This window comes from Calcarisporiella thermophila (assembly GCF_041956535.1).
Source record: "Calcarisporiella thermophila strain CBS 279.70 unplaced genomic scaffold VTP21scaffold_4, whole genome shotgun sequence".
Taxonomy (NCBI): Eukaryota; Fungi; Calcarisporiellomycota; class Calcarisporiellomycetes; order Calcarisporiellales; family Calcarisporiellaceae; genus Calcarisporiella; species Calcarisporiella thermophila.
Window position 1 is genome coordinate 206,936 of NW_027192194.1, and position 25,238 is coordinate 232,173.

Consider the following 25,238-nt stretch of genomic DNA (forward strand, 5'->3'; position numbering starts at 1 on the left):
AATAAGTGGTTATGTAAAAAGTAAAGGTTGTGTAGTATTGAATACAAAAATTCCAAAAAAATGTAATTAAGCCAAGAAAAATGAAGAGGAAATATCAAGGAAGGTTGCTGTATCCTTCCAATATCACCATAGTTCTATCAGCTACAGAATATTCAAATCTACCATAGTCCACTAACTCTTATGATTTTTCCCTAATCTCGTAACTATGGTAATATGTGTCGGCTTCCAAAGCGAGAGTTTCAACAAAGATCTCGTGTTGTTAGATGATGGTTCACTAGACAATTTAGGAAGTCAGGTCTAATTGCAGGATATTAAAATTTGGTGACCGCACAATTTGCGAGAAAACAAATAACGGTCCAACATAGTTCCCCACCTTTCACTATAACCAAGGCTATTAACACTTTACCACAATGCACAAGATAAAAGAGCACCAATTCCTGTTTATCAGTGAAGTAGGGAGGAAAGCGAAGGAGAGAACCTGTTTGTTCTCTTTTTCTTTAGTTTTTTCCCCCATCCTTCTGCAATTCTTCTTGAGTAATTTTTTTTTTTTTTTGAATTCTCAACCTATTCTAACACCTAATCCAAACAATACACCACTACCCCAACCAAGATGCAGGATGAGAAAGGAGTTGGAATCGTTGTGATGTATAATGATATTAATTATGCATCCCTTGATGACAAAGAAAATGTTGTAGGCAATCTCAATGGTAGCGACTCAACTAACGATCCTTCCAGTAGTAAAAGCGAGAATGAAAATGAAAGAGAAGAAAAGGTCAAAGGAGAAGAGGAAGAGGTGACTGTCATATTAACTCTGCAAGACCTCCCGCATAAGTGTACGTACGAAGGCTGTGGAAAAGCATACAAGCGGCCTTGTAAACTGGCGGAACATATTCGAATTCACACCGGAGAAGTAAGTGAAATGATATTCAAGAGAGGCTTGCTACGATTATTAACGGCTGGATTCAGAGACCATTTATATGTCATATATCAGGATGCGGGAAGGCATATCGGCGCTCTATCCATCTTGCTACTCATATGCGGACGCATGATCCTGAAAACAGCAAGAAATTCAAATGTATGCTACCTGGATGTTCAAAAGCGTTTTACACACGTCAACGCTTAAACCGACACTTGCTTTCTCACAAATCACCGAATCCATATAAAGTAAAGACGAGTCAATTGTTTTAGGCGAGGTTTCGATTTCATGTTGATATGCTTTTGATTTTTTTTCATTCTTTTTCCCAACAGTGCGGTTGGAAAAATTGCGATGAGGAGTTTGCCAAACACAAGCAGTTACATATGCATATGCTCACGCACACAGGCAAGAAACCATTCGCTTGTACGCACGAGGGATGCGATCAGAGCTTTGTTAGTTCTGACAAATTAAAGGCACATCAGCGCATTCATGGTAGCAAAATAGCAATATCTTAATTTGTTCGTACAGTGTGTGTTCTGATACTTGTTTAATGCATTTCATTGTATGTAGCGATTTCTAACCATTTGTGCCAACATACCGACTGTGGGGCCCAATTTAAGACGTCGGCCTCACTGCAGGAGCATATCCAGATTGCACACACCATCTTGTGTTCCACTTGCGGTAAAGGTTATAAATCAGAATTTGACCTATGTCAGCACATGAAGTCACATGAACAGGATCGTGCTCGTATAAAGTGTGTGGTGAAGAGTTGTGAGAAAATGTTCTCAAGTGTTAGTACTAATGGAATTGCTTTTAAAAAGGAAGTCTAACTCCTAGTTTTAATCCACAATTTTTAGCGAAAGCATCTTTATTCTCATATTCGAGCTTCACATCATCAAGTTCACCCATATGCATGCTCTTTTCCCGACTGTGATAAGACATTCGCGCGTAAGCACCTGCTTGCTCGCCACCGCCGCTCTCACAAGGTGAACGACCAATCGTCTGCCCCAATCGACCGCAAGCGAAGCTCTGCCATGGCGGTTGAAATACGACTTGGAAAGGAATGTGAGGCGATGCTGTCTTGCCCAGTCAAATCATGTGAACATCGGTTCTTTGAGATTCTCGACTTGAAAGAACACTTGAATGTGTATCATGAGGAAGAAGAAGTGGAAAGAACTTTTGGAGAAGAGACGAGAGAATTAGGAATACTAGGCGAGGCTGCCTCTTTATCATTTGCCGTCGAAAGCATGAGCACGTGAACCCTTTGGTTTATTTTCCCTCTTAATAATTTGATTTGAACAGAGAAACTTGATATGAACCTTCCATCTGTAACTTTGGGAGCTTTTTTGTTTGAGTTTTGGAGACTGATTATCAACACTATATTTCTTACATTATCTTATGCTATCCTACAAAATCATTACTTTTTCTATTTTCATTTTTATTCCATTTCATTTTTTCTATTAACCGAAGCAAACATTAACGGTTTAGGATGGAAGAGCCTAAGCAGTGGAAAGTGGTAGATCTTATTGTTTCTTTAATAAATTACCATCGATGTTTAGTAAGACTGTTTAGCGGATTATACGCAGCGAGCTAAGGGTCGTAGGCAGCTTTCCCTCACCATAGCAATTAAACTATCTCCGCAGCTTAATTTTATTCACACAGCGATTTGACTCTACGGGAAACCAAACTTTTATGAATTTAAAAACAGCTAAATAGAAAATGTGTACTTAGGCCCGCACTGTCCGCGCTCTAAAAGTTTAAATGTGACGTGCATTTCCATGATCATGATTTCCGCCGCCCTTCATTTGTAATTTTTCATTTTTATCACGAAACGACAATTGTACACCGATTGAATGCTTCTGCGACCACGAATTATTTTTCCTCTTCTAGCGCGCCGCCGCTTGTATCCCCCAACGCGCAGATTAACAACGGTTGGATGTACTATCATCGGTGACGAGATTCTCTCCGGGAAGACGCAAGATACCAACAGCCATTTCCTTGCCCAGTACTGCTTTGGACTTGGGATGGACTTGAAACGGATCGAGGTTGTCCCGGACGAAGAGGCAGCCATTGGAGAGAGCGTGAAAGAAATGTCAAAGCGATACGATGTGGTTTTTACGTCGGGAGGGATCGGTAAATTGTATTAATGCTTTGTTCTCTTTTTTGCGACTGAGTTTATCAACGATTAGATTTGAAGGTCCTACCCATGACGACATTACCTATGATGCCATTGCCAAAGCATTTCACCTCCCTCTTCAGCTTGACGCTGAGACGTGGCACTTGATACAGAAGCAAAGACCATTCTCCCCAGATACCCCTGAGGAGGTCACGCGTGCACGTCAGCGCATGGCTATTTTTCCCTCACCTGTTGAGATTATCCGCCCGTGTGAAGGCGTATGGGTCCCCATCGTGGTGGTGAACGGAAACGTACACATCCTGCCCGGCATACCGCGGTTTTTCCGAATGCTACTTGAAGGATATCGCCCGTGGTTAGAAAAGCGGCGGAAGGGCGAAATAGAGAGCGGGGCGAGATATTGGCGCACTTCTGTCGTCACACGGTTGCCCGAATCGATTATTGCGCCTTGGCTAACCCGTGCGCAGGAAAAGCACCGGGACAGTGTTCGGATCGGTAGTTATCCTCAGCTGGTTGATGATGGCAGGGGATGGCAAGTCACGGTAAGCTTTGCTGGCTTGGATCGAGAGAAGGTGCGGCAGACAGCCGAGGAAGTTGCGAAGCAGATTGAGGGCACATTAATAGAAGGGACCTCTGGAGGGAAAGTATGAAGAATTAGGTGTAGGAGGTAGAGGGAATATTTAGTTTGTTATTGAGAAAGACCCTTTGTTTTCTATATATTCAATAAATAAAAACAATTGAAATGCCAGGAAAATAGGGCAAAAATATATCACAATTAAAACAACCAGAATCCCAAGTCCATTCAAGTAAGAGAAGAGAAAAGGCAAAAAAGAACGTCCGCAAAAAATAAAAGTCCACAAAACTATGCATGGTATATGGAGTGAGAAGAAATTCACAACATGATGGCGCCCTCTTTGGGCTCTGAAACAACCTCCGGTGGCACCTTTTCGTCAGCCTTCATGACTTCTTCTAAGGCAGCATCAACCACCTTCTCTATTGACTCAGCTCCTTGTGAGTCCAAGAGCTTGAACTCGAGCGGTTCCACTTGTCCAGGGGTTAATTTTCGCCGGCACACCGGACACCTTTTCGATGCGCTGATGGCTGCATAAATGCACTCTTCGCAAAACAGGTGGCCACATACTGTGGCGGCGACGTTGTTGGGGATCTCAAGACAGACGGTGCAATGGATGCGGAGTTCGCCAGGCTGTGGGGGTGGGGTGGGTTCTTTAGGAGGCTTTTGCTGCTGATGTAGTAGTTGAATGTTTGAAGCCTGAGAGAGCTCTGCCGCACCTTCAGTGCTTTTGGTACTAGCATTTTTTATGTGGCGGACCTCCTCGTCTACTGGTCTGGAGTCGGCGCTAGAACCTTCTCGCGAGCGCTGCCCAAAAGTGGCACTTGCTGAGCGGTCTCTTGCCCGCACATTCCTCCCCCAGAAATCATGAGTCGGATTTGGTGCAGGATGTAATGACTGTGGTATGGAGCTAAGAACGCTGGACATTACAGAGCCTAAGCGATTCGGATCATTTCTCCCTACTGAAAAGGATTGCAAAGGGGTAGGAAGATGCAGAGGTGGTAGGCCTTGGATGTGTGCAATTGGGGAGGGGCGAGGAGGAGGTGTGGTGGTAAGATCAATGCATTCTTGCTCGGCATCACTTTCAATATTTACAACCACGATAGGTGAGGGCGCGGTAGTTAGTGTAGGTGGAGGAGATGCTATAGAAGAAGATAATGAAAACGCATTTGATGAGGGGATGTCCAGGGGGGATGGATTAGAATGGCTCATGATGAGGGTGGTGCCCTGTGATTGTACAGGCGCTTCGGCGGACAGTTCGGTAGTCGCGGATGGCACCATGGGCATTGTGCGCGTTGAGGATGAATTGCATGCCTCCTTGCGCGGCACTAGTGAGAATCATAAAGAATGGACATGTGACTGATGTTAACATGGAATAATCATAAAATCAGTTGGGATACCACTACCTCCTAACTGAGAGGGCACGGTTTCCTCGCCAATCCCGTTACAGCTCCTCTTTCGCTTGCCCAGCATATTGTTTAGCATTTAAGACCGCCTTGTAAAATAAGTGAACGTATTTAAAACGGAATGATTTGTGACTGTCCCTTCGCAACCCCATAATAGGGCATTTCCTTTTTGGCGGATCAATTCGGGGGAAGGAAGTATTATGTACAGAGAATCTTTATTAGTGTGTATTAGTCAGATAATGAAGCGTCATAAGTCGATGTGGAGAAACAGCCCTCGCGCTCTAAAATCACCTCTTTGTATCGTGCAATAGGGAATGGAGGGGCGACTTCAATCTCTTCGCGGGGTATGAGCCATTCTAGGAACATCCAAAACAAATAGTCGACAGCCATCACCATGCAGAAAAGCTTGCCCGCCCATAGACCGCATCCGTAATATCTACAGGTCAATTAGTTGATCAGCGGCTCTCCAAATGCTGCTTGAGGAAAGAAAGTCTACCTTCTTAAGCGCTCAATCAATGGAACCGACTCAGTTCGGGAGATTTGGTCGTATACGCGCTCAGTCCGTTCTGCGACATTGACCCAGCTGTACATTTCTTTCAGCTCATCATGAAAGCGTTCCACTTGAACCTCCTTGTTCTTGTACATCTTGATCGATTTTGAGATCGAATTAACTAGATCTAGCAATAGGGGTCGAAGCCATTGAAACTCTATAAGTTCATGTCGGGGGAACATCAATAAACTGCCAAGATTAACTCACCCTCTTCCTCTGGCTTAGCAAAATTAATCATATGTTGCGGTAAAACTTCAGGCACTCCCCCGACTTTGGTGCTTACGACGAGCAGCCTATGAATAATGTGTAAACAAAGGAGAGCGAACCATGGTAAAGAGAGTCGTACACACCCACAACATGCTGCCTCTACGATTCCGATACAAAAGGCTTCTGTCAAACTGGTATTTAAGAATATTTGACCCTGAGTTAAAACCTTTACGAAGCCCGTTAAAGTTAATGAGAAGAGTATTGCGAAACCTAAAAAAAAACACTTTACTTTTCGAACTTCATGCTGCTTCACCGGCCCCAATAGCTCAACTCTATCCTGTAGCAAGTGCTTTTCGCGCATTTGCTCCAGATCTATTCTCTTTGGGCCATCCCCACCTAAACCAAGACAGCATAGAAGTAAAAAAAAGTGTCAGCTCCCCCATAAATTTCATCAGAATGCGCCTCAGAGATTCATCACCTATTATAAACCGCACCTCCGGGTGCATCGCACATATTCTTGGAATTACAGCAACCAATAAATCCATTCCTTTTCTATATACTAAACGACTCACAACAACAATGGTGACTAAATATTGAATATATATGGTTAGCTTGGTCTCTAGCGAAAAGCTATAACATAAGAAACTCACTGTAATTAGGATCTGCTGCGGAAAAATCGGGGGTGAACTGAGATGCGACAACGGCGTTGGGTATAGCAGATACATTTTGTGGGTTAAGCGCCGCTCTCAAGACTGTGTTTTCTTTACTAAGAAAAATTCGTTCAAGGGGAGTCATCCTTGAGTGTCAGAAATCAGAAAGTTATCCATCTGCAATTGCCTCCATACCTTGTATGTGACACACAAATGACATGATCAATATCAGATAACGTGAATTTCAAAAGTTTGTTTGTCAATATACTACTGGTGTCTGCAAACCCGAAAAGTGAATGGTCGGTGAAGCACGCCTTCAAGCCCATCGTCCGCCCGTGAAGTATCGCTTCATGACAAAGTGGGGAAAAAGCACCGTGTCCGTGCACAATATCAATCTTTTCACGGAGAATTATGGAGCGGAAGATTGGAAAAAACCCATAGATAGTGGGAAGACTAGCCTCGCTGTATATGACCTTGGCAGGAACATAGTATACTTTGAGACCGTTCGCGATATAGCGGACACCAGTACGATTGCCGTAAGCGTGTGTGATAATTACAACCTTATTAAACCATTGCGGCATGTTAGTTAGGGAGTCAAATGTTCGATCATGATAGCTTCCATAAACAAAGGTCCTTGTTAACCAAAGAGTAGGAGGAGTTACCTTGTGCCCCCGCTGAATAAGGCGTTGTGAAAGATGGTAAAGATGAGATTCCACCCCTCCCATATTGGGGTAGAAGAAATCGGAGACCATGCTATGGGAGAAAACAGCATGAAAGTAAATGACTAGCTCTCTCAGAGGTATACATCAGGATGTGCTCACCATATATTGTACGGCATTTTCCTTTTTCTTCACATTTCATCCTGCATTTCTACACCAAAAATTCAAAAAAATAAAAGGAAAAGTGACTGCTTTCTTGCCACGACAAATTGATTCGACAGTAGGTCTTGAGAGCTTTTTCTCACGATGAAGTCGGATTAACCGCTAGGACATTAGAGAAATGGCCGATTCTACAGTACATAAGAAGAAAGTTGCAATTGTGGGCGGAGGCTTGGTAGGAGCTTTGACTGCCTTATATTTTGGAAAGTACGGGTGGGAGGTGCACGTGTATGAGCGGAGAAAAGGTCTGCCATTCCTGACGTGTTTCTTTGACTTCAACCCACACTAATTGTACTCGATCTCTAGACATTCGCCTTCCTGAGAATAAGGAGCGTGGCCGATCCATCAACTTGGCGCTTTCCCAGCGTGGTATCTCGGCTTTACGTGGTGTAGGTCTTGGACTTGAGGGTATCGTTTTAGCCTCCGCTATACCGATGCATGGCCGCATGATTCATATCGGAGCAGAAGGGAAGAGGATGCCTCAAGCCTATGGAGTTCATGGCGAAGTATGTTGAAGCATACTTGTTGTTTAGCATACTATTGTACTATTTCTCATTCCATGAAAACTAGTATATCAACTCGGTCGATAGAGCAAAGCTAAATGAGCTACTGTTGGATTCGGCGGAGCAAATGGAAAATGTCCAGCTACACTTCGAGCATACGCTGAAACGGTGCGACTTCGACGCCGGGAAGGCGGAATTCGAGATTGGGTGTGTAAAACACTGACTATTCTCATACTTTATCCATACTGATTTGTCATCGGGTGCTATACAGTGATACCGGCGAGAGACTGGCCGTGAATGCGGATCTTATTATTGGAGCCGATGGAGCCTACTCATCTGTGCGAAATCAATTAATGCGAGTGATCAGGTAATTCTGACTGTGAATCTCCACTTTTTTTTTTCCTGCTGACACAATTACCGCCCATTTTTTCGTCTTTACAGAATGAATTATCAACAGGAGTACATTGAACATGGATACTGTGAGTTAACCATTCCCCCAAGGCACAATGAGAAAGGTGAACCAGAATATGCAATGGAGCCCAACTTCCTACACATATGGCCCCGACATTCTTTTATGTTGATTGCTCTGCCGAATCCGGTATAGTTGAATGTTTATTTTTCTAATTCGGAATAGCATTTTAAACTTATCTCCATTTGCTTCCTCCTCTCCTTGTATTTTTTAGGATAAATCATTCACGTGCACTCTATTCATGCCTTTCAAAAACTTCGATGGCATCCAGACGCGCGAGGATCTGTTGAACTTTTTCCGCAAACACTTTAATGATAGCATCGCACTGATTGGAGAGGAGCGGTTGGTGGAGGAATACTTCAGGAATCCTAGGGGGTCTCTAATGTGTGTCAAAGTGAGTACCAAGATATAGTCGCACTCGTCATTGCCCATTGTACTTAACACCTTTTTCTCTTTCTAGTGCTCACCCTATCACTACTCTGACAAAGCCTTGATCATTGGTGATGCTGCTCATAGCATGGTGCCCTTCTACGGGCAGGGCATGAACTGCGGTTTTGAGGATGTGGAGCTTCTCTTTTCACTTTTTGACCAATTCAGGGTGTCTCCAACCCACTTGGCAACCTCATCCGAAACTCAGGAGAACAAAAAGGATCCGACCCTCGAGAGGACGCTTGCCGCCTATACTAAGATGCGCCACAAAGATGCCCTCGCAATTTGCGACCTCGCCATGTACAACTACATAGAAATGCGATCCTCCGTTGTCTCGCCGCTATATCTCATGCGCAAACGCGTGGAGGCTTGGCTCCACCTCCTGATGCCACGTTATGTGATTCCCCTCTACACCATGGTGAGTTTTACGAGTATACGATATTCGGAGGCAGTGCGCCGATGGGAAACGCAGACATATTGGCTCGCTGCTGGTGCCACTGGGCTGGCGACGGGAGTGGTTGGCGCACTCGGGTGGATCGGGTGGAGGATGAGAGGCGTTTTGGGAGAGCAGTCCAGGAAACTGATAGACCGAATACTTTGAGCGCCTCTTGAGGGAACCCCTTTCAACCCACCTCCTGATCTGACCACTTTTTTTTTTAACCCATCTATTTCATCACCAGAGATAAAGGAGTAGAGGATCCATCCTATGCAGTATTATTACCCCCTTAGAATTTCTTATATTTATATATTTTTTATTTATACTTTTGTAGTGATTTTACAGCAAATAAAGGGCGTGCTTTGTTTTGCAATAATAGAGTAATATTAGAAATTGAAAATATATGAAAAAAAAATGAAAAAGAAAGCATCGAGTAGGAAAAAAAAAATAGATTACAATATATGTAAAACAATATAGGAAAAAAAAATACCGTCAAAATCAGAGGAAATGAGGACATTCTATGAGAGGCGGGTGGGTGTTTTGAAAGTATAAATACTCGAAGAAGTACAGTAGAGATAGCTTCAGCGGCATAGTACCTACTTTATTCGCGTTGGATGCCGATCTGCTTTCCATCATGCTGCAGCTCTAACAGAGCATGGGCATCATCATCGGTTGCATTACATGTGCTGGAAGTTCGCTGTTCCCACAGAACCGCCTGTGATCGTCGCTCCAAACTACGTCAGGGTAGATGGCAATTAATCATTCAGTTAGGAACAGCGCCGCGTACACACTAGGATGTGCCTACCTTATTGCCCTCGCATATTCCACCACCAGCTGCCCGCTTGCTAGGGCCAACACAACCATCACAAACAGTCCGATATGGAACGACATGGTCACTAGCATATAGAACAGCCTGAGTATTGTGGCAATGGTGTAGAGGCCTGTGCGATAGAGGACTTGTTGAGAGCGTGAGAACTTGTTAAAAAGAATGTCGGCGTGGGAGACATCGAGGAGGTATGTGCATGCGCGTTCTGTCCAGCAGATGAGGGCTATGCAAAAGAAGGCAGCGCCGAGGGCAAACGGGGAGGATATCTCGAATGATTGGAAGAGAAAATGGAGACCCTGGACATCTAGAGGGGAGCCATCCAAAAAACCAGGTTGAGTCGGTGAAATCTCGATGATTCGGGGCGTGCCAGAGGAGCCCACTGGAAAAGCACAAGGTTACCTGCATGAAAAAACGAGGCTTGACTCATCATATCCGACGCCATTGTGTTGTAAGACTAGCTAGTGGGAAGATCTGACCCTGCGAGAAAGAAGAGTGTATTCGATAAAAAAAAGAAACCTAGAAGAAAAAAAAGCTATTGACTATTAAAACATGGTTAGGTGAGCGGGCGAAGTACGAGAAACACCAATCCTTACGAAATGGTAACACCGTAGAAAATCGCTCCCTTTTCCCCTCCAATAAACACACCCCTGGTTTGGTATATTAATCCGAGTTAGTCAATGGGAGTAGTGACTAGTACTACAAGATCCTCAGCGTCAAATAGAGCTAACTTCATATGCTTCCATGATCCGTGTTCTGTTTATCTCTAATGACTCTCATCCGTTTCAATTTCTCAAAGCATTCACAACCATGAGTACATATTGGAAAAGGAATGAAAAGAAATGACGATAAAAATTTTACAAAACTTGGGAAAGCAAAGGAAAAGAGGGAGAAAAAAAGAGAAGGGGAACAAACATAATATTCATAAAGGTTTTCCATAACAAAAAAATCATGATTTTTTTTTTCCATTCCCGGGAAGAGTACCCATAGAACATATAGGTCAGAGGATGCAAAATACACAAGATAAAAAAATCTAAGCATTGTACGATGACGAGGCAACATTTCCTCCACGACCGGTCCAGTTGGTGTGGATCCAGTTGCCGGGCTGACCCTCCAGCTCATAGGTGTGGGCACCAAAGTAGTCGCGCTGGGCCTGGAGCAGGTTGGCGGGCAGGCGGTCGTGCCTGTAGCCGTCGTAGAAGGCGAGGGCGCTCGACATAGCCGGTGTCGGGATGCCAAGGAGCACGGCCTGAGCCACAACCTGGCGCCACGAGTCCTGGGCCTTCTCGGTGGCCTTCTTGAACCAGTCGTCGAAGAGCAGGTTCTCGAGGTTGGGGTTGTTGGTGAAGGCATTCTTGATGTCGCCGAGGAAGGCACTGCGGATGATGCATCCACCGCGCCACATCAGGGCAATACCAGCGTAGTTCAGGTGCCAGTTGTGCTCCTTGGCGGCCTCACGCATGAGCATGAAGCCTTGGGCGTAGGAGATGATCTTGGATGCGAACAACGCCTGTCCGAGCTGCTGGATGAACTTCTTCTTGTCGCCCGAGAACACGGTGTTGGGTCCGGCAAGGATCTTGCTTGCGCGCACGCGCTCATCCTTGAGGGCCGACAACGCACGAGCGAACACAGCCTCTCCAATCAGAGTCACGGGCACGCCATAGTCGAGAGAGGAGATGGCGGTCCACTTTCCGGTACCCTTCTGGCCGGCCGCGTCGCGGATCTTCTCCACCAGCGGCTTGCCGTCGGTATCCTTGAACTTGAGGATATCCTTGGTGATCTCGATCAAGAACGAGTCGAGTTCGCCCTTGTTCCACTCCTCGAACACCTCGCCAATCTCCTCGGGCTGCATGTTGAGACCTTCCTTCATCAGGTGATATGCCTCCGCAATCAACTGCATGTCTCCGTACTCAATACCGTTGTGCACCATCTTCACGTAGTGTCCGGCACCAGTCTCACCCACCCAGTCGCAGCAAGGCTCGCCGTTCGCCTTGGCGGCCACGGCCTGGAAGATGGGTTTGAGGTGAGGCCATGCCTCCTTCGAACCACCAGGCATGAGCGAGGGGCCGTAGCGCGCACCCTCTTCACCGCCCGATACACCACATCCTACGAACAGGAAGCCCTTCGCCTCGAGCTCCTTGGTTCTGCGGATGGTGTCGGGGAAATGAGAGTTTCCACCATCAATGATAATGTCTCCCTTCTCAAGGTAGGGCAAGAGCTGGGCAATGAAGTCATCGACAGCCGAGCCAGCCTTCACGAGAAGCATCACCTTGCGCGGGCGCTTGAGTTTCCGGCAGAGCTCTTCAATAGAATGAGCGCCGACGATTTTTGTGCCTAAGACAAGCATGGCATTTTAACGTGAGGAAAGGACGAAGGCGAGCTAAAGGAAGAGGGAAAAACTACCTTTGGCTTCATTCTCAAGGAAGTGATCAACTTTGGAGACTGTGCGATTGTACGCGCAGACAACATAACCGTGGTCATTAATGTTAAGGATCAGGTTCTGACCCTGTTACGAGAGGGGCAAGATAAGAGAAAGGTTAGGCACACACCATGGGCTACGACGGCAATGTCTCTGCCGCGATAAAACTTCAACGTACCATAACAGCCAAACCAATGAGGCCGAAATCAGCACTGCATAGTTGGGTAAGGCAGTGTATAACAGACTCGTTAGTAATGATGGTAAGGATAACCAGAGCAGCCCCCCCCCCCGAGGGGTAGGGCAGGTAACTTACATAGCAGTGTCAGACATTATGAAAGTAGTTTTGATTAGAGGAGAGAGAAAGTTTTAGGTGGAGAAGCCCGAGGCAACAACGAGAGAAAAAAGAGCAAGTCGAGGACAGGGGTCTTATAAGAACACGTAGATAGGTTTGCGGATTTCTAATACCCCTCTCGAAGAAAGTGACGTCCCACGTTGCTAACGTGGGAAAAAGGAATGGTGAATAATCCACGATTTATCAGGGAATTTCCAAGAAAGGCCGGGTGGACTCTCGGCTAGGAAATCGGCTCATGTTTGATCTGGGAGGCTGCGTCTGTGTGCGAAGGCGAGGGCGTTAAAGGGCTTGCTCGCCAGAGGACTCATGCGGGAGCCTTCTCTCGAGCTACCTTCGGGCAAAGCCGACCAACTTTCCGTTGGGGCGGATTATCCTGCATTGCTTACAAAGAACTGAATGATCTCATCTTACAAATATCTCTGCGGAATATGAAAGGCTGCTTGTCGAGAGATAGCGCGCGCAGGAGGCCTAGCGAAAGAGGCGCCTCGACTTCCTCTATCGCCGACGTGCATCCTTGTCGAGCCCGCCATATGCCAAGAGTTTTGTTATTGCTCCTAATTGGGAGGCATCGACCGAAGGGGTGGTGTCGCCCCCAACCTTTTCCCCCTCTTATCTCTGTCCTCCACCTTGTGCACAATCCATGGCTCATCTGCGCGCTCTTGCACATGCCCTACAGGAGGAAAGCCCTTTCAGGCCACTGTGCGATTCCAAGCCGCCATATGGTTGCATATTGGGGAAAACCGATCTTGGCCAAGAGTATGTTGGAAACAGATTGGCTTGATATCAGCTCCCATCTCTCTCTGCTCGAGGCGAGTAAATTTGCTAATCGGGTCAAGGCCAATCAGCAGAGAGCAGCCCTTTTTTGGAGAGTAGAGATAACAAATCTTCGCTGCACCATTTCTGATTTAATAGACGAGAGCCATATGACTTAAGCGCATGATGCTGACAGCCTAACCTGTTGAGAGGGGCTGCACCGAGATTCGGGCTGGTGGGTAGAGAATAACCACCCCAAATTCACTAGTATTAGTCGTAACCAAGCCAGATCAATATAGGAGGATACATACAATGATTCATGCATAGATCTATACAAAATCTACGAATGCCTCAAAAGTGGATAGAAACCCACCCTCTAATCATAGCAAATAAATCTATCTCGGGTTACTAGTTTTCCGGCTAATCGTTGAAAAGAAAGCTAAACTAAAATTCAGCAGAAAGGCGGAGAGATCTAGAAGATAAGATACCAGAGCATGTTAAGTGCTCATCGTCATCGCAAGAAGAAAATGGCAGACATAACTCTTCCCAGAGGTGTATAAGTAATTTTGTGTATAATAAAAAAAAATCGCGCCACTTATACATTGATCCTTCTCAACTTTTCTATTGGCGTCTTAAGCATGTGTTTGTTATCCCTGCTAGATTTGTGCAGATTGTAAAAGAAATTGTTTCATATTTTTATTCACCATTATCTGCCTTGATAATCAGAAAAAAAAAAATAAAGTGTAATAATTAAAAAAAAAACACCTTGTATATCCCTCCAGGAAGAAAAGAGAGAGAGTAAAGAAGACATGAAGAGAGATCACAACAGATCAAACTATGGTAACAAGAAAAGTAAAAACAAAAGGCTTTAAGCACGATTTCGGCTTTGTTGCATCTTGCCCCTGACGCTCTTTCCTAATACCTTTCCGAACGCATTCCTTCCCCCGGTGCGCTGCTGAATCTTTCCTCCGCCTACGGTCTGGCGTGTCTGATGGCTCGGTGTCTGATGCTTGTGGTGTCGCTGCTGCCGCCCTCCCTCTTGCTGCTGTGTGGTCTGGTTCTTTTGCTCCAGCAGTCTCTCGTTCGACTCGACAAGGGTGGCCGCCTTTTCTGCCAGGGTGATGCTCAGGGTCTGCACCTTGGTGGGCTCGACGTGGTGGAGCATGATACAGCCGCTGACCTGGTCCAGGCTTGCGGACAGCTCCTCCCCAAAGATCATCTTGGACACAATGGCCGTCACTGCACTCGTGGACAGGCCGAACATCTTCGAGAGCTGCTCCACGCCGATGGAGTCGTAGAATGAGGAGTAGGTGAAGAGGTAGGTGCGGAGTCCTTCTTCTTGGATTTTTCTATTCAAGTTCAAGCAAAACGTTAGCACCGGGGCTTGACAAGCCAGCCCGAGCATCCCAACACTTACTGTCCCAGCATCTCCTTGATTTTGGGGGCCTCTGGCAACAAGTCCCAGATCTTGATGCTTGTGATCAGATCCCGACTCTTCTCCCAGTCGCCCGAGGCAAGTGCCTTGGCCGCGCCCATGATGTGGTCGCGGGTGTTTTCCGGTGGCCCGCTGAAGACTTGTCTCTCGCTGAAGTCGAGCATTCTCCGGAAAGGCTTGCTTAGCACACGCTTCCGTGCCTCTGGATTCGAGCCGGCCGCGGCCATGCTTGGGATCTCGAGCAACATCGAGCAGGTGAGGTATACGCATTCGAGCAGTTCGAGATTAATATGCATGTGGAAGGGGAGTTGACGCTGGCGCTCCATTCTCTCCTGTTCGGGGGAGAGCTGTGCAAACTTCTGCATCTGTAGGCCTTGTGCGAGGAGTTCTCGGACGCGGCCAGTCCCGTTGATGTCTTGCAAACAGCTGTGTGCCTCGCGAATAAGCCCTTGCTTGAAGGCGCACAGGCCGACCTGCACCATGGCGCGGTTGTGGAGTACCTGGGTGGCAATATCAGCCTGGTGGATGGTTTCCTGCAAGTGCGACATGAGAAGCATGTCACGCGCGACGTAGAAGCGGTTGTGGAGAGCGTGGTGGTAGATATGGCAGAGCATGGCACGGGTACGCATCATGGAGGGTCCGTTCTTATAAAGATAGACGCAGAGGCTGTGGATGAGCTCCACGGGGTCCTGGGACACGTGGGCGAAGCTGTCTTCGAGGTTGTCGGGAAGCATGCTACGTGCTGTCTTCTCAACGGTTGCGATGACCTGATCAGGCTATTGAAATAAGGGTAGAAGGTAGGTGGTGGTTAATGGATATGTATGGAAGGAGGGATAGAGAAACACAATCCAATTACCTTATAGTAGAGGTGCTCCAACCGGCGCATCACAATGCGATGGATGCTCTCCTGCAGGTTATGGCGCTCAAAGTAGCACTGGCTGCGTACAATGAGGGAGTATAGGCTTGTCTCGTCTTTCAGCCGGTCGACATAGTCGGTTGTGTGTGGGTCAATGTTCTGCAGAGATTTGATGAATTCGTCATCTAAGCGGTCGATCAACGACACAATTGAACCGCGCACGCCGACAGTAACGCCTTCCGCAGGGACAATGTCTTTGTCGTCATCAAGCTCCTGGTCGACCACCTCCTTCACGACGTATTCTGGGTGCTTCTCTAGGATATCAAGCAGCTGGCCCACTTCTTTCTCGGCAGCTTTCCAAATGTCCAGGTTCATGTAGCCACTCATGCTGGGGGTCACGTCGAATTGTGCGGCAATGAGGGTAAGCAAGACGCGAATTCGTTGGTAGGGGGTCTGTGCTACCTCCAACAGACGCTGAAGGATGCGAACTTGCTCCATCCGATCAGTGCTCTGGATGATGTATGGGATCGCGTTAGATTGAAGAGTTCAATCCGGGAAACTATAGGCAAGGTTACCTTTTTGCCTCTGGCCTCTACCACCTCTCGCAGCTTCTTGAACAGGTTATCGATGGTGATTTCCATAACTTTTCCGCCGCTTGACACGGGGGTGAATCCCTCCTCGTCAGCCGCATCGCCATCGACCACAACGCTGCGTACCTGAGTTGGTCGCACAGTTGTGGGCACAACAACTTCTTCCTGTTCATCCTCGTCTTCCAGTGTGGGGTTCTAAAGAAGAGAAACAATATCAAGGTTAGGCAGGCGAGTTACAGCAGGGTCATGCACGGCAAGCTTCACACCTTTCTGAAGTTTTCAATATGAGTCTCGTAGTTTTTGTTGTTTTTCTTTAATTTCTGCTTCATAACGTTCATGGCGCGCGAATTGACGGCGTTCATCTTGGGCTTCTTCTGCTGTACCTCTTGCATGTAATCCTCGAGATCAGCAAGAGCCTTGATGTAGGTGCGAGGTGGCTTTCCACCAAATACTCCACTCGCCTTCTGGATGGTTTTGTTCAATTTTTCGAATTCTGGCAAGAGCACAACAAACGGCATAGTTAGCGCACATGAATAAAAAAATGCGATGGAACAAAAAGTTCCTCTGACGAAATTACCATTTTGTATCGCTACCCAGTCGTTGATCTTTTGTGCGTTCTCAATCACCTTAATCGAGGCATCGATCTCCTCAAATCGCTTATCTTTAGCGGATTTGACCACGCGCCTTCCCTCCTCCTCTTCGCTCTCTTCATCCTCGTCATCTCCGCCGCGCAAAAAGCGTGAGCGACCGGTCTGTCTCTTGGGCTCATCTTCTTCCACTTCGGAGACCTCCTCCGACTCCTCCTCTTCGGACAGCTCTTCGTCCGAAATATAGGACTCGTCAGATGAGGATTCGGTATCTGAGTCAGCGGCTGAGCGGAAAAAACGGGACATAATGCTAATGAACTATGTGTCCTCTGTTAGCCGATCCTTTGTTGTTTTTTTTGGGTAGGGATGAAAAGATCAAGATGCAAAAAAACAACAGAGAAAAATTTTTGTTTACGCTCCTAGTGTTCGTCAGATCTGTGAAAGCCACATCAGAAAGCTTCTGAAATTTATGGTCACGATGAAAATGCCCGCTAATTCCCAGTTTTCATGTCTACTGTTCATATTCCCTTGGCAGGTCTTATTAAGCACCCAATGACAATCCGCCTCAATATATACTGCTAGTAATGCACACGCCTTACTTTCACTGCCATTTGCCCATGCTTGTGTTTGTCTTTGTACTCCTTTCCCTCCTTTTTTGTTGTAATGCTCTTAATAGTCAGCCGCGGAACATCATCGATGCATCGGCACGGCCTGCCGACCCCTCCGCTCAGATCAAGTTCTCCACAGACACTCGGAAGGATCTGATTAAAAGGGGGGACATTGGCCCTGCTCTGAGAACCACCGAGATTCGAAATAATCGTTATCTCAGGTCGACCGATATTGTATTATTATCCACCCTCGATGGGGCCCTTCATGCGGTTCATCGCGGCTCAGGAGTGGTCCTCTGGACAGTGCCCTCTCAGACTGGTCCGATGGTGAGCATGTCTGTGAGTATGTCATGTCCTAACCCAAACCCTTCCTATTCGAGCGGGAAGCCTTTGAATGAGTCCAAACCTAACGAGGATCACGAATGGCATCCGCCCGAGGAGAACAGTCTCTCCACTATCGGAATGGATGAGGAGGAGGACAGAGAATGGTCAGACAGAGACATAAGCTACCTAGTAGAGCCTGTCGGTGAAGGAAACCTTTACGCCCGCGATTCCAGCGGAAACATCCAGGTGAATCTGCCTGAATCTAGCAGAATGCGGCCGTCATTGTTCTAACCTTGTCTTTTGCTCTGTTGGCACAGAAATTCCCGCTTACGATTAAGCAGCTTCTTGGGATGCCGTCCCGATTCGATGATGGGAAGGTTTGCGTTGGATCGCTGAAGACAACGCACTACACAATACACCCGAGAACAGGCGAAATCTTGCAATCCTATTCTAATGATTTTATTATGGAGCACGAAAAGCTGCACGATTCACTGCCACATGACGCCATTTTTATTGGGAGAAATGGTAATCCATCTCTATCTCTGCCCCTCTATCTAGTTTCGGATGGCCTCGTCGGTTCTTACTCTTTGCTCTTGCTTTTTATTTCCATTTAGAATACAAACTATTGATTGTGGACGGTAGGCTCAAGCCTGAGTGTTCTCCTCTTTTGAACCTGTCATATAGCATGTATTCTCCCAATTTTGATATGGGCTATGCTTCACAGCTCTATCCCGGGGATATTCACATTTTCCAAATGTGGAAAAAAGCATATGCGGTGAATCTTTCCAATGGTATCCCAGTGTGGCATGTCGAGTTTGACTCCCCCGTCATCCAAGTGTTCAACGTCTACGCCACCTCGGAGCACTCTCCTCGTCTCATTGTCACCAGACAGCCTCCCGTCTCGAGCTCGGATATTCGCGGCGAAACTCCTACCAGCAAACTTCTGCGAGAAGAGCTGGAGCGCAATACTAGAGGAATCCATCTTCACGTGGAGAATTTCGGGGGGACGAGTATTGCTCGCTCAACCGAGCATTTCCCATTCGTGAATATAGATAAACCTCCGAATTCTCTGTCGGCTTCCCCACTTAAGGTCAAGCTGCTTCCTGCCCCAGGTGACGAAGAGACAGGGGAGTCTCCGCTCGAAGTGGACAAGGACGAGAAAAGATTGCCCGTCTCCCCTTCAACCTCGGGCTCCTGGCTCGACGAACTGGGGCGGTTTTGGAAAACAGTGGCGCTTCTCCTAGCTGGTCTGGGGTGGACCTTCCGTCGCCTAATCCAACATGCCTGGTGCAAGACCATCGAGAACAATGGGGTGCTGCGCACGTGGCTAAAGTGGGCAGTGAGTCCTCAGGAGGAGTCACAGCAAGGACTGCAGCACCAGGGAGCAGAAGCGGATGAGGTTGAGGCCCATTCAGAGAACGAGAAAAAGGACGAGGGAAAAAGAAGAAAGAAAGGGAAGAAGTTGAAAAATCACAAAGAAACCTCACCCAAGAACACGCATCCTCCCCAACCCTCTGGTCCAACAGGCGACCCTGTCTCTCCAGATTTGGCCCACCAAGGAGTGGAGCAGAAGGAGACGAGTAGAGAGAGCAATGCCCCCAGACCGATGACTACAACAAGCAGCAATGGGTTCCCGCTTAAATTCAACTCTCTCACCGTTTCCGATACAATTCTAGGTAACGATCCCCTACGCTGCCCCTTCCCATTTCAGCCTCCTCTTGTCCAGTGCATTCCACTTACCTTGTTTTCTCTTTTCAGGATACGGGAGCCAGGGCACGGTCGTGTTCAAGGGCATGTTTGAGGGGAGAGAGGTGGCGGTGAAACGCCTGCTCCTCGACTTCTACGACATTGCTCATCAGGAGGTGATGCTGCTGCAGGAGAGCGACGACCACCCCAACGTCATCCGCTACTATTGCAAGGAGCAGTGCGACCGGTTCCTTTACATTGCTCTCGAGCTGTGCCCGGCGTCGCTCTACGACCTGGTGGAGCGCAGCAACAGCGAGGCGATGGCGGAGCTGCTTGCGACGACGTCCCCCCCCAAGATCCTCCACCAGATCATCTCGGGCCTGCACCACCTGCACAAGCTCAAGATTGTGCACCGGGACATCAAGCCCCAGAACATCCTGATCTCGACGCCACGCAAGGGGGCCCGGGTGCTGATCTCCGACTTCGGGCTGTGCAAGCGGCTGGACGCCGACCAGAGCAGCTTCCACAACACCACCCTCCACCCGGGCGGCACCATCGGGTGGCGGGCGCCCGAGCTGCTGAAGAACGAGAGGGGTGCGGCGGGGGAGGCGCTCGCGCGGGGCGACGGGATCGAGGAGTGGGAGTGGGTCGGGGAGCGCGAGCAGCTGCGCATCACCAAGGCCGTCGACATCTTCTCGGCGGGGTGCGTGTTCTACTATGTGTTGTCGGGGGGCGAGCATCCGTTCGGGGACCGGTTCTCCCGCGAGGCCAACATCCTGCGCAACCAGTACTCGCTCGAGCGGCTCGAGGGCATGGGGGAGGAGGGCATCGAGGCGTGCGATCTGATCCGCCGCATGCTGGCCCCCAACCCCGCCGACCGCCCCGACACCGCCGAGGTGCTGCGGCACCCCTTCTTCTGGACGCCGATGCAGCGGCTCGCGTTCCTGCAGGACGTGTCCGACCGCCTTGAGGTGGAGGAGCGCGACCCGCCCTCGCCGCTGCTGGAGGCGCTCGAGCGCAACGCGCGCGAGGTGGTCGGCCCCGACTGGCACCGCCGCGTGGACCGCGTGCTGGTGGAGGATCTGCAGCGGTACCGGCGCTACGACCGCGGCAGGATCCAGGACTTGCTGCGCGCGATGCGCAACAAGAAGCACCACTACCAGGACCTGGGGGAGAGCGCGAAGCGCATTCTGGGCCCGCTGCCCGACGGCTTCCTCACCTACTTCAACACCCGCTTTCCGCGGCTCTTCTTGCACGTGTACTACTTGGTGGCGGAGAGCGAGCTCCGCGATGAGGTCATGTTCCGGCACTATTTTGACATTTCCTGACGTGGCCCTGTTCCCCCTCCCCTCCTCCCTGCTCCCATGTCTCCTCCACCACCTCCACCACCTCCTCCCTCCTCCCCCCTGCAGCTCTGATTCCAATCGGCTTCCAGCCGCTGCCCCTGGGGGAGCGAGCCTCTTATCTCTGCTTCGCCCCATCCTCTTGGCGCTAGATGCAATCGTGCATTTTATTTCCACTGTAATTATTCTATTATTTTTATTGTGAGCCTCTTTTTCGCCCTCTTCTCTCCACCCTGCTTGTCTCTCACGATTTCCTCCCCCGCCTGTATTTATTGGTCCGAGGATCTTAATATGCCCAATACATTCTTGCAAGAGCTTAATTGCATTAACAGCTGCTGACAGCCGCATCCGCTGATTGCATGCGTTTTATGTTATTGTCCATATATTAATTCCAGCTCCGGGGGGGGGGGCGGTGGCGCAGGACCCCAGCGATCTCCCGCCGGCCCGCTGCGGCTGCACAAGCCGCAGCGCGATTTCTTGAATTCTGCTGACAGAGCTGCAAGGCGCATTTTCCCCCGTCAGGCAACAAGGTTTAATAATCGAGGGGAATTTTACCGGAAGGCAAGCGCGCAGGGCTGCGGGCGGGGAAGCGCGCAAAAAGGAAACCGACCCCCAGGGGATGCGCGTCTGCAAAATGTCGCGCGCCCAATGGGCGGCCGCGTCTGCTTACGTGACACGCAATTATTCCAAATCTACTGCTCAGATCCTAGGAAACTCTCTTTACCCCCCCCTCGTTGCTAAACTGACGACGGGACTAGGAATTTTTTAAACTTCTTCCTTCCCACCCCCACCAACCACGCTCTTCTTTTTTCGCTCTTTTTCCCGTGCTCTCCCCTGCGCTTTCTCCCAACCCCACGCTTGCTGCCTCTGCCCGTCTGTCTGTCTGTCTGTCTCTCTCTTCGCGCGCTCCCCCTTGCCTCCATCAATGACATCCCGACGCACCGGCCGCGTAAAGTTCTTCAACTGCGCCAAGGGCTACGGCTTTATCATCCCCGCTGAGGGCAATGCCGAAGGTAGGTGCTCCCGCCGATCTGCATCGCCATCGCGCGCCATGCTCACGATTGCCCCCTCTGTAGTCTTTGTGCACCACTCCGCGATCGTCAACATGGGCGGGTACAAGACCCTAGCAGAGGTAATCCCTTCCCTGTTCATTGCCTAGCTGCGATGCTCATCCCCCTCCCCTCTCTCTCCCCTTCCCGTCTCTGTAGGGCCAGGAGGTATGTGCCAGCGCCACTGACATGGATGCTAAGTGTGTGTGATCTCTTCAACTCTAAATTATGCTAGGTGGAGTATGACTTGGTCGAAGGCCCAAAGGGCTGGCAGGCTGGCCGAGTAACTGGCCCTGGCGGCCAGCCAGTCGTTGGAGACCCTGCATTTGGTAAGCTCCCCCCCCCCCACAGCCCTGGCTGCCGCTCCCCAGCCCGACTAATTCTTCTGCTTTTGGTAAGCCTACGCCGGCCTCCCCGCGTATCCCTACGATTCCCCCTCGTCCACCTACGCGCAGGCCCCGCCGTTCGGTTACGTGTACGCGCCTTACACGCAGCCACAGCCCGTCATGATGGTGGTGCCACACCCTTCCCCATATACCCAGCCCGGCCAGCCACACCTGGGCAACTATGGCCAGCCATTCTAGCCTCCTCTTCCCCCCCCCCCCCCGTCCGCCCCTCCCCCGCCTGCTTCCTTCCTTCTAGCTAATACCTTATCTTTGTTCAACGGACTTTTTTTTCATTATCTATTCTAGAGAAATTGGGTTCAACTCCATTTCCCTTCTCGTCGTGACAATGGATCCCCCCGGATCCGCCCTTATCATCTTTAGGTTGTAACTTCTATATATATGTTTTTGAAGCGACGTGCCTAAGACCTGTCATCTCTATTATTTAATTAAAGACCTCATCTCTTCCATTGCACGTTGCTCCGACGCGCAAACCCAAAACCTTCTTGCCTCACCTCAGCTCGCTCAACCAGGGCATTCCCCATGGCCCTCGGGCGCTCCCCCTCCGCCACGTACCCCCCCGCGGGCGAGGGGCGCGCGTCCGGATTCGCGGGCGCTCTCCCCTCGAGGAGCGGCAGGGGTTGGACTCACCGCGCCACCCTTTAGAATTTCGGCTCATACCTGAAGCCGATTCCACGCTGAAGCTTGACGCTTATTAAGCACCCGCCTCGGAAGAATGGGTGACGTTGAAAACGCGCTCTATCGGAGTGGGGGATGGATCCTGTACACACGCCACCTCAGGAGGGCCAGCCAGGATTTCTACTTTCATTGTTTTTCGGAACGCTGGGCCGCTATCACGGGCAAAAACATTCAGGATAATCCATTTTCCCCCTTGCGCAACGGACTATTAGTAAACTTCGCCCAATGATGTGTCGTTGCACAAGAGCTCTCTGCTTGATTGATGCAAATCAGATAAATACACTCCTTCCCGCGCCGACTCCATGCCCGAGTCTCGATTGACTTGATTCTCTTCATTCCATTCTTCATCCGCAGCACGTCATGGGGTCCACGGCGAACACATCACAGCAGACCGCAGAGTCTCAACCCGCCGAGGAATGCCTCGAGGAAAAATCCGATGTGGCGGTGGCCGAGAAGGGCGAAGCCGCAATTCAGGAGTACCCCCCCGATGCACTCTATGGGTGGTTCGTCGTCGTGGCCGTGTTCTTTCTGGCCTTTTACCTGTTCGGTCTGGCCACCAGCTGGGGCATTTTCCAGGTAAGGCGGCGGGTGCGAGAAGCCTCTGGTTCCGGCCTTAGCTTAACGAACGCATTCTCTCTTTTTTTCTCTGTCGCTCCCTCTCCACAGGATCTCTACTCGAGGGACATCTTCCATGGCCAGGAGCCCCTCATCTCCATCTCCTATATCGGCAGTCTGGGCAATTCGCTTATGTATTTGTTTGGCCCCATAAGCGGAGTGGTGGTGAGCCGCATTGGCAACCGCAGCCTGCTCTTGGTGGCCTCGCTCCTCCACCCATTGGGCATGATCCTGGCCAGCTTCTCCACCACCGTGTGGCAGCTCTACCTCACGCAGGGCTTGCTGGTCGGGCTGGGCAATGGCTGCGCCTTCTACGGCGGCGTCATCATGACGCCGCAGTGGTTCGAGCGGTACCGCGGCCTTGCGACCGGGATCGCGGTGTCGGGGTCGGGATTCGGGGGGCTGGCCCTCGCCCCGCTGACCCGAACCCTGATCGATCGTTTGGGCCATCAATGGGCCCTCCGCATTCTCGGGCTCATTGGCTTCGTTATCATCTTCAGCAGCTCCTTCGTCCTGCGCCCGAGAATCCGGCGCCCTCCTTCCCGACGCCCGGGTCTCTTCCACTACGGCTTCTTCGACAAAAGATTCGTCCTGTTGATGCTCACCGGCTTTTTCGCCATGCTTGGTTACTGGCAACCCTACTTCCTGTTGCCCAGCTACGCTGTCGCCACCACCGGCCTCACTCCACAACTTAGCGCCGTGTTCGTGGGCGTGATCTCCGGGGTGAACTCCGTGTTCCGGATCGTTTTGGGAGGGTGCGCGGATTGGCTGTAAGTAGCTGCTTGGCTGAGCGTCTCGGTCTCCCCCTGCTGACCCCCCCCCCCCTCTCTCTTTCTCCCCCCATCTAACTTGCTCGTATGCAGAGGTAATACCAACGTGCTTGTGTTCTCGCTACTGGTGACGGCCATCTCCATCCTCGTCTTCTGGATGCTTGCAAAGTCGTTCGCCTTCTTTGTTCTCTTTGTGATAGTGTATGGGACAAGTTCAGGTAATAGACCCTTTCCCCATTGCTTGATAGAGCTTGATGTCTCACCCGGCTTTTCTCCTTTTCTTCCTCTCAGGCGGATTCATCAGTCTATTCCCGGTGATCATTACTGAGCTTGTCAAGCCAGAGGACGCTCCCGCAGCCTTTGGTATCGCCTTCTTCTCGTACGGAGTGGGCTCCTTACTAGGCCCGGGCTTCTCTGTGCTGCTGAAGGCTTCCAATGGGGGCGATCTCGGAAGTATTCTCTTTGCCGGACTGTAAGTACGCCAGCGGCGCGTGTTTGTATGTGATGCTTTTTCATGGACACACCCCTAATCTTCTCTCTTTCCTCTTCTTCCTCGTTCCAGTGTCTCGCTAATGGCGGCCTTCACCGCTTTAGGTTTACGGTGTATCAAGAGTCGTCGATTGTTTGTAAAAGTCTAGAGCTGCATTGGGCTGTACATAATACTCAATCGATATCGGTGTCCTCCCTCCCCATCCCCTCTGTATCATACACCATAGACCTCCATCTTCAACACATATACGCTTATTTATTTATTTATTTATTTTATTTTATTTTTCCTTCTCTCTATAATTCCTTTA

General features: G+C 49.4%; 12 protein-coding genes across 12 annotated transcripts; 7 read left to right on the forward strand and 5 right to left on the reverse strand.

The window, feature by feature from the left end:
* Positions 1-610: 610 nt before the first annotated feature.
* Positions 611-2,175, forward strand: VTP21DRAFT_8345 (uncharacterized protein; the record flags this gene model as incomplete). The annotated part of the gene is made up of 5 exons (XM_069399185.1): positions 611-910; positions 967-1,164; positions 1,249-1,408; positions 1,487-1,707; positions 1,774-2,175. 5 exons carry the CDS (start codon positions 611-613, stop codon positions 2,173-2,175), a joined length of 1,281 nt encoding a protein of 426 aa, XP_069254627.1.
* A 594-nt stretch (positions 2,176-2,769) lies between these two features.
* Positions 2,770-3,700, forward strand: VTP21DRAFT_8346 (uncharacterized protein; the record flags this gene model as incomplete). The annotated part of the gene is made up of 2 exons (XM_069399186.1): positions 2,770-3,049; positions 3,114-3,700. 2 exons carry the CDS (start codon positions 2,770-2,772, stop codon positions 3,698-3,700), a joined length of 867 nt encoding a protein of 288 aa, XP_069254628.1.
* Positions 3,701-3,942: 242 nt separating this feature from the next.
* VTP21DRAFT_8347 (uncharacterized protein) lies at positions 3,943-5,106 on the reverse strand (the record flags this gene model as incomplete). The annotated part of the gene is made up of 2 exons (XM_069399187.1): positions 3,943-4,949; positions 5,028-5,106. 2 exons carry the CDS (start codon positions 5,104-5,106, stop codon positions 3,943-3,945), a joined length of 1,086 nt encoding a protein of 361 aa, XP_069254629.1.
* Positions 5,107-5,255: 149 nt separating this feature from the next.
* Positions 5,256-7,272, reverse strand: VTP21DRAFT_8348 (uncharacterized protein; the record flags this gene model as incomplete). The annotated part of the gene is made up of 10 exons (XM_069399188.1): positions 5,256-5,463; positions 5,524-5,704; positions 5,785-5,870; positions 5,928-6,010; positions 6,074-6,180; positions 6,263-6,370; positions 6,435-6,550; positions 6,630-6,994; positions 7,097-7,187; positions 7,256-7,272. 10 exons carry the CDS (start codon positions 7,270-7,272, stop codon positions 5,256-5,258), a joined length of 1,362 nt encoding a protein of 453 aa, XP_069254630.1.
* Positions 7,273-7,433: 161 nt separating this feature from the next.
* Positions 7,434-9,314, forward strand: VTP21DRAFT_8349 (uncharacterized protein; the record flags this gene model as incomplete). Its single annotated transcript, XM_069399189.1, has 7 exons — positions 7,434-7,557; positions 7,619-7,818; positions 7,883-8,022; positions 8,087-8,182; positions 8,257-8,413; positions 8,499-8,678; positions 8,745-9,314. The coding sequence occupies 7 exons, from the start codon at positions 7,434-7,436 to the stop codon at positions 9,312-9,314; spliced, it is 1,467 nt and encodes a 488-aa protein (XP_069254631.1).
* A 436-nt stretch (positions 9,315-9,750) lies between these two features.
* Positions 9,751-10,417, reverse strand: VTP21DRAFT_8350 (uncharacterized protein; the record flags this gene model as incomplete). Its single annotated transcript, XM_069399191.1, has 3 exons — positions 9,751-9,883; positions 9,955-10,279; positions 10,375-10,417. 3 exons carry the CDS (start codon positions 10,415-10,417, stop codon positions 9,751-9,753), a joined length of 501 nt encoding a protein of 166 aa, XP_069254632.1.
* Positions 10,418-11,005: 588 nt separating this feature from the next.
* On the reverse strand, positions 11,006-12,721 carry VTP21DRAFT_8351 (uncharacterized protein; the record flags this gene model as incomplete). Its single annotated transcript, XM_069399192.1, has 4 exons — positions 11,006-12,306; positions 12,376-12,478; positions 12,570-12,603; positions 12,705-12,721. 4 exons carry the CDS (start codon positions 12,719-12,721, stop codon positions 11,006-11,008), a joined length of 1,455 nt encoding a protein of 484 aa, XP_069254633.1.
* A 1,643-nt stretch (positions 12,722-14,364) lies between these two features.
* VTP21DRAFT_8352 (uncharacterized protein) lies at positions 14,365-17,270 on the reverse strand (the record flags this gene model as incomplete). The annotated part of the gene is made up of 6 exons (XM_069399193.1): positions 14,365-14,845; positions 14,914-15,707; positions 15,788-16,297; positions 16,363-16,572; positions 16,644-16,870; positions 16,955-17,270. 6 exons carry the CDS (start codon positions 17,268-17,270, stop codon positions 14,365-14,367), a joined length of 2,538 nt encoding a protein of 845 aa, XP_069254634.1.
* Positions 17,271-17,548: 278 nt separating this feature from the next.
* On the forward strand, positions 17,549-20,910 carry VTP21DRAFT_8353 (uncharacterized protein; the record flags this gene model as incomplete). The annotated part of the gene is made up of 4 exons (XM_069399194.1): positions 17,549-18,142; positions 18,214-18,421; positions 18,511-19,572; positions 19,655-20,910. 4 exons carry the CDS (start codon positions 17,549-17,551, stop codon positions 20,908-20,910), a joined length of 3,120 nt encoding a protein of 1,039 aa, XP_069254635.1.
* A 940-nt stretch (positions 20,911-21,850) lies between these two features.
* Positions 21,851-22,558, forward strand: VTP21DRAFT_8354 (uncharacterized protein; the record flags this gene model as incomplete). The annotated part of the gene is made up of 4 exons (XM_069399195.1): positions 21,851-22,057; positions 22,134-22,142; positions 22,210-22,303; positions 22,374-22,558. 4 exons carry the CDS (start codon positions 21,851-21,853, stop codon positions 22,556-22,558), a joined length of 495 nt encoding a protein of 164 aa, XP_069254636.1.
* Positions 22,559-22,706: 148 nt separating this feature from the next.
* Positions 22,707-23,023, forward strand: VTP21DRAFT_8355 (uncharacterized protein; the record flags this gene model as incomplete). Its single annotated transcript, XM_069399196.1, has 2 exons — positions 22,707-22,741; positions 22,813-23,023. 2 exons carry the CDS (start codon positions 22,707-22,709, stop codon positions 23,021-23,023), a joined length of 246 nt encoding a protein of 81 aa, XP_069254637.1.
* Positions 23,024-23,416: 393 nt separating this feature from the next.
* Positions 23,417-25,079, forward strand: VTP21DRAFT_8356 (uncharacterized protein; the record flags this gene model as incomplete). The annotated part of the gene is made up of 5 exons (XM_069399197.1): positions 23,417-23,632; positions 23,723-24,441; positions 24,535-24,659; positions 24,733-24,913; positions 25,004-25,079. The coding sequence occupies 5 exons, from the start codon at positions 23,417-23,419 to the stop codon at positions 25,077-25,079; spliced, it is 1,317 nt and encodes a 438-aa protein (XP_069254638.1).
* Positions 25,080-25,238: the final 159 nt, after the last annotated feature.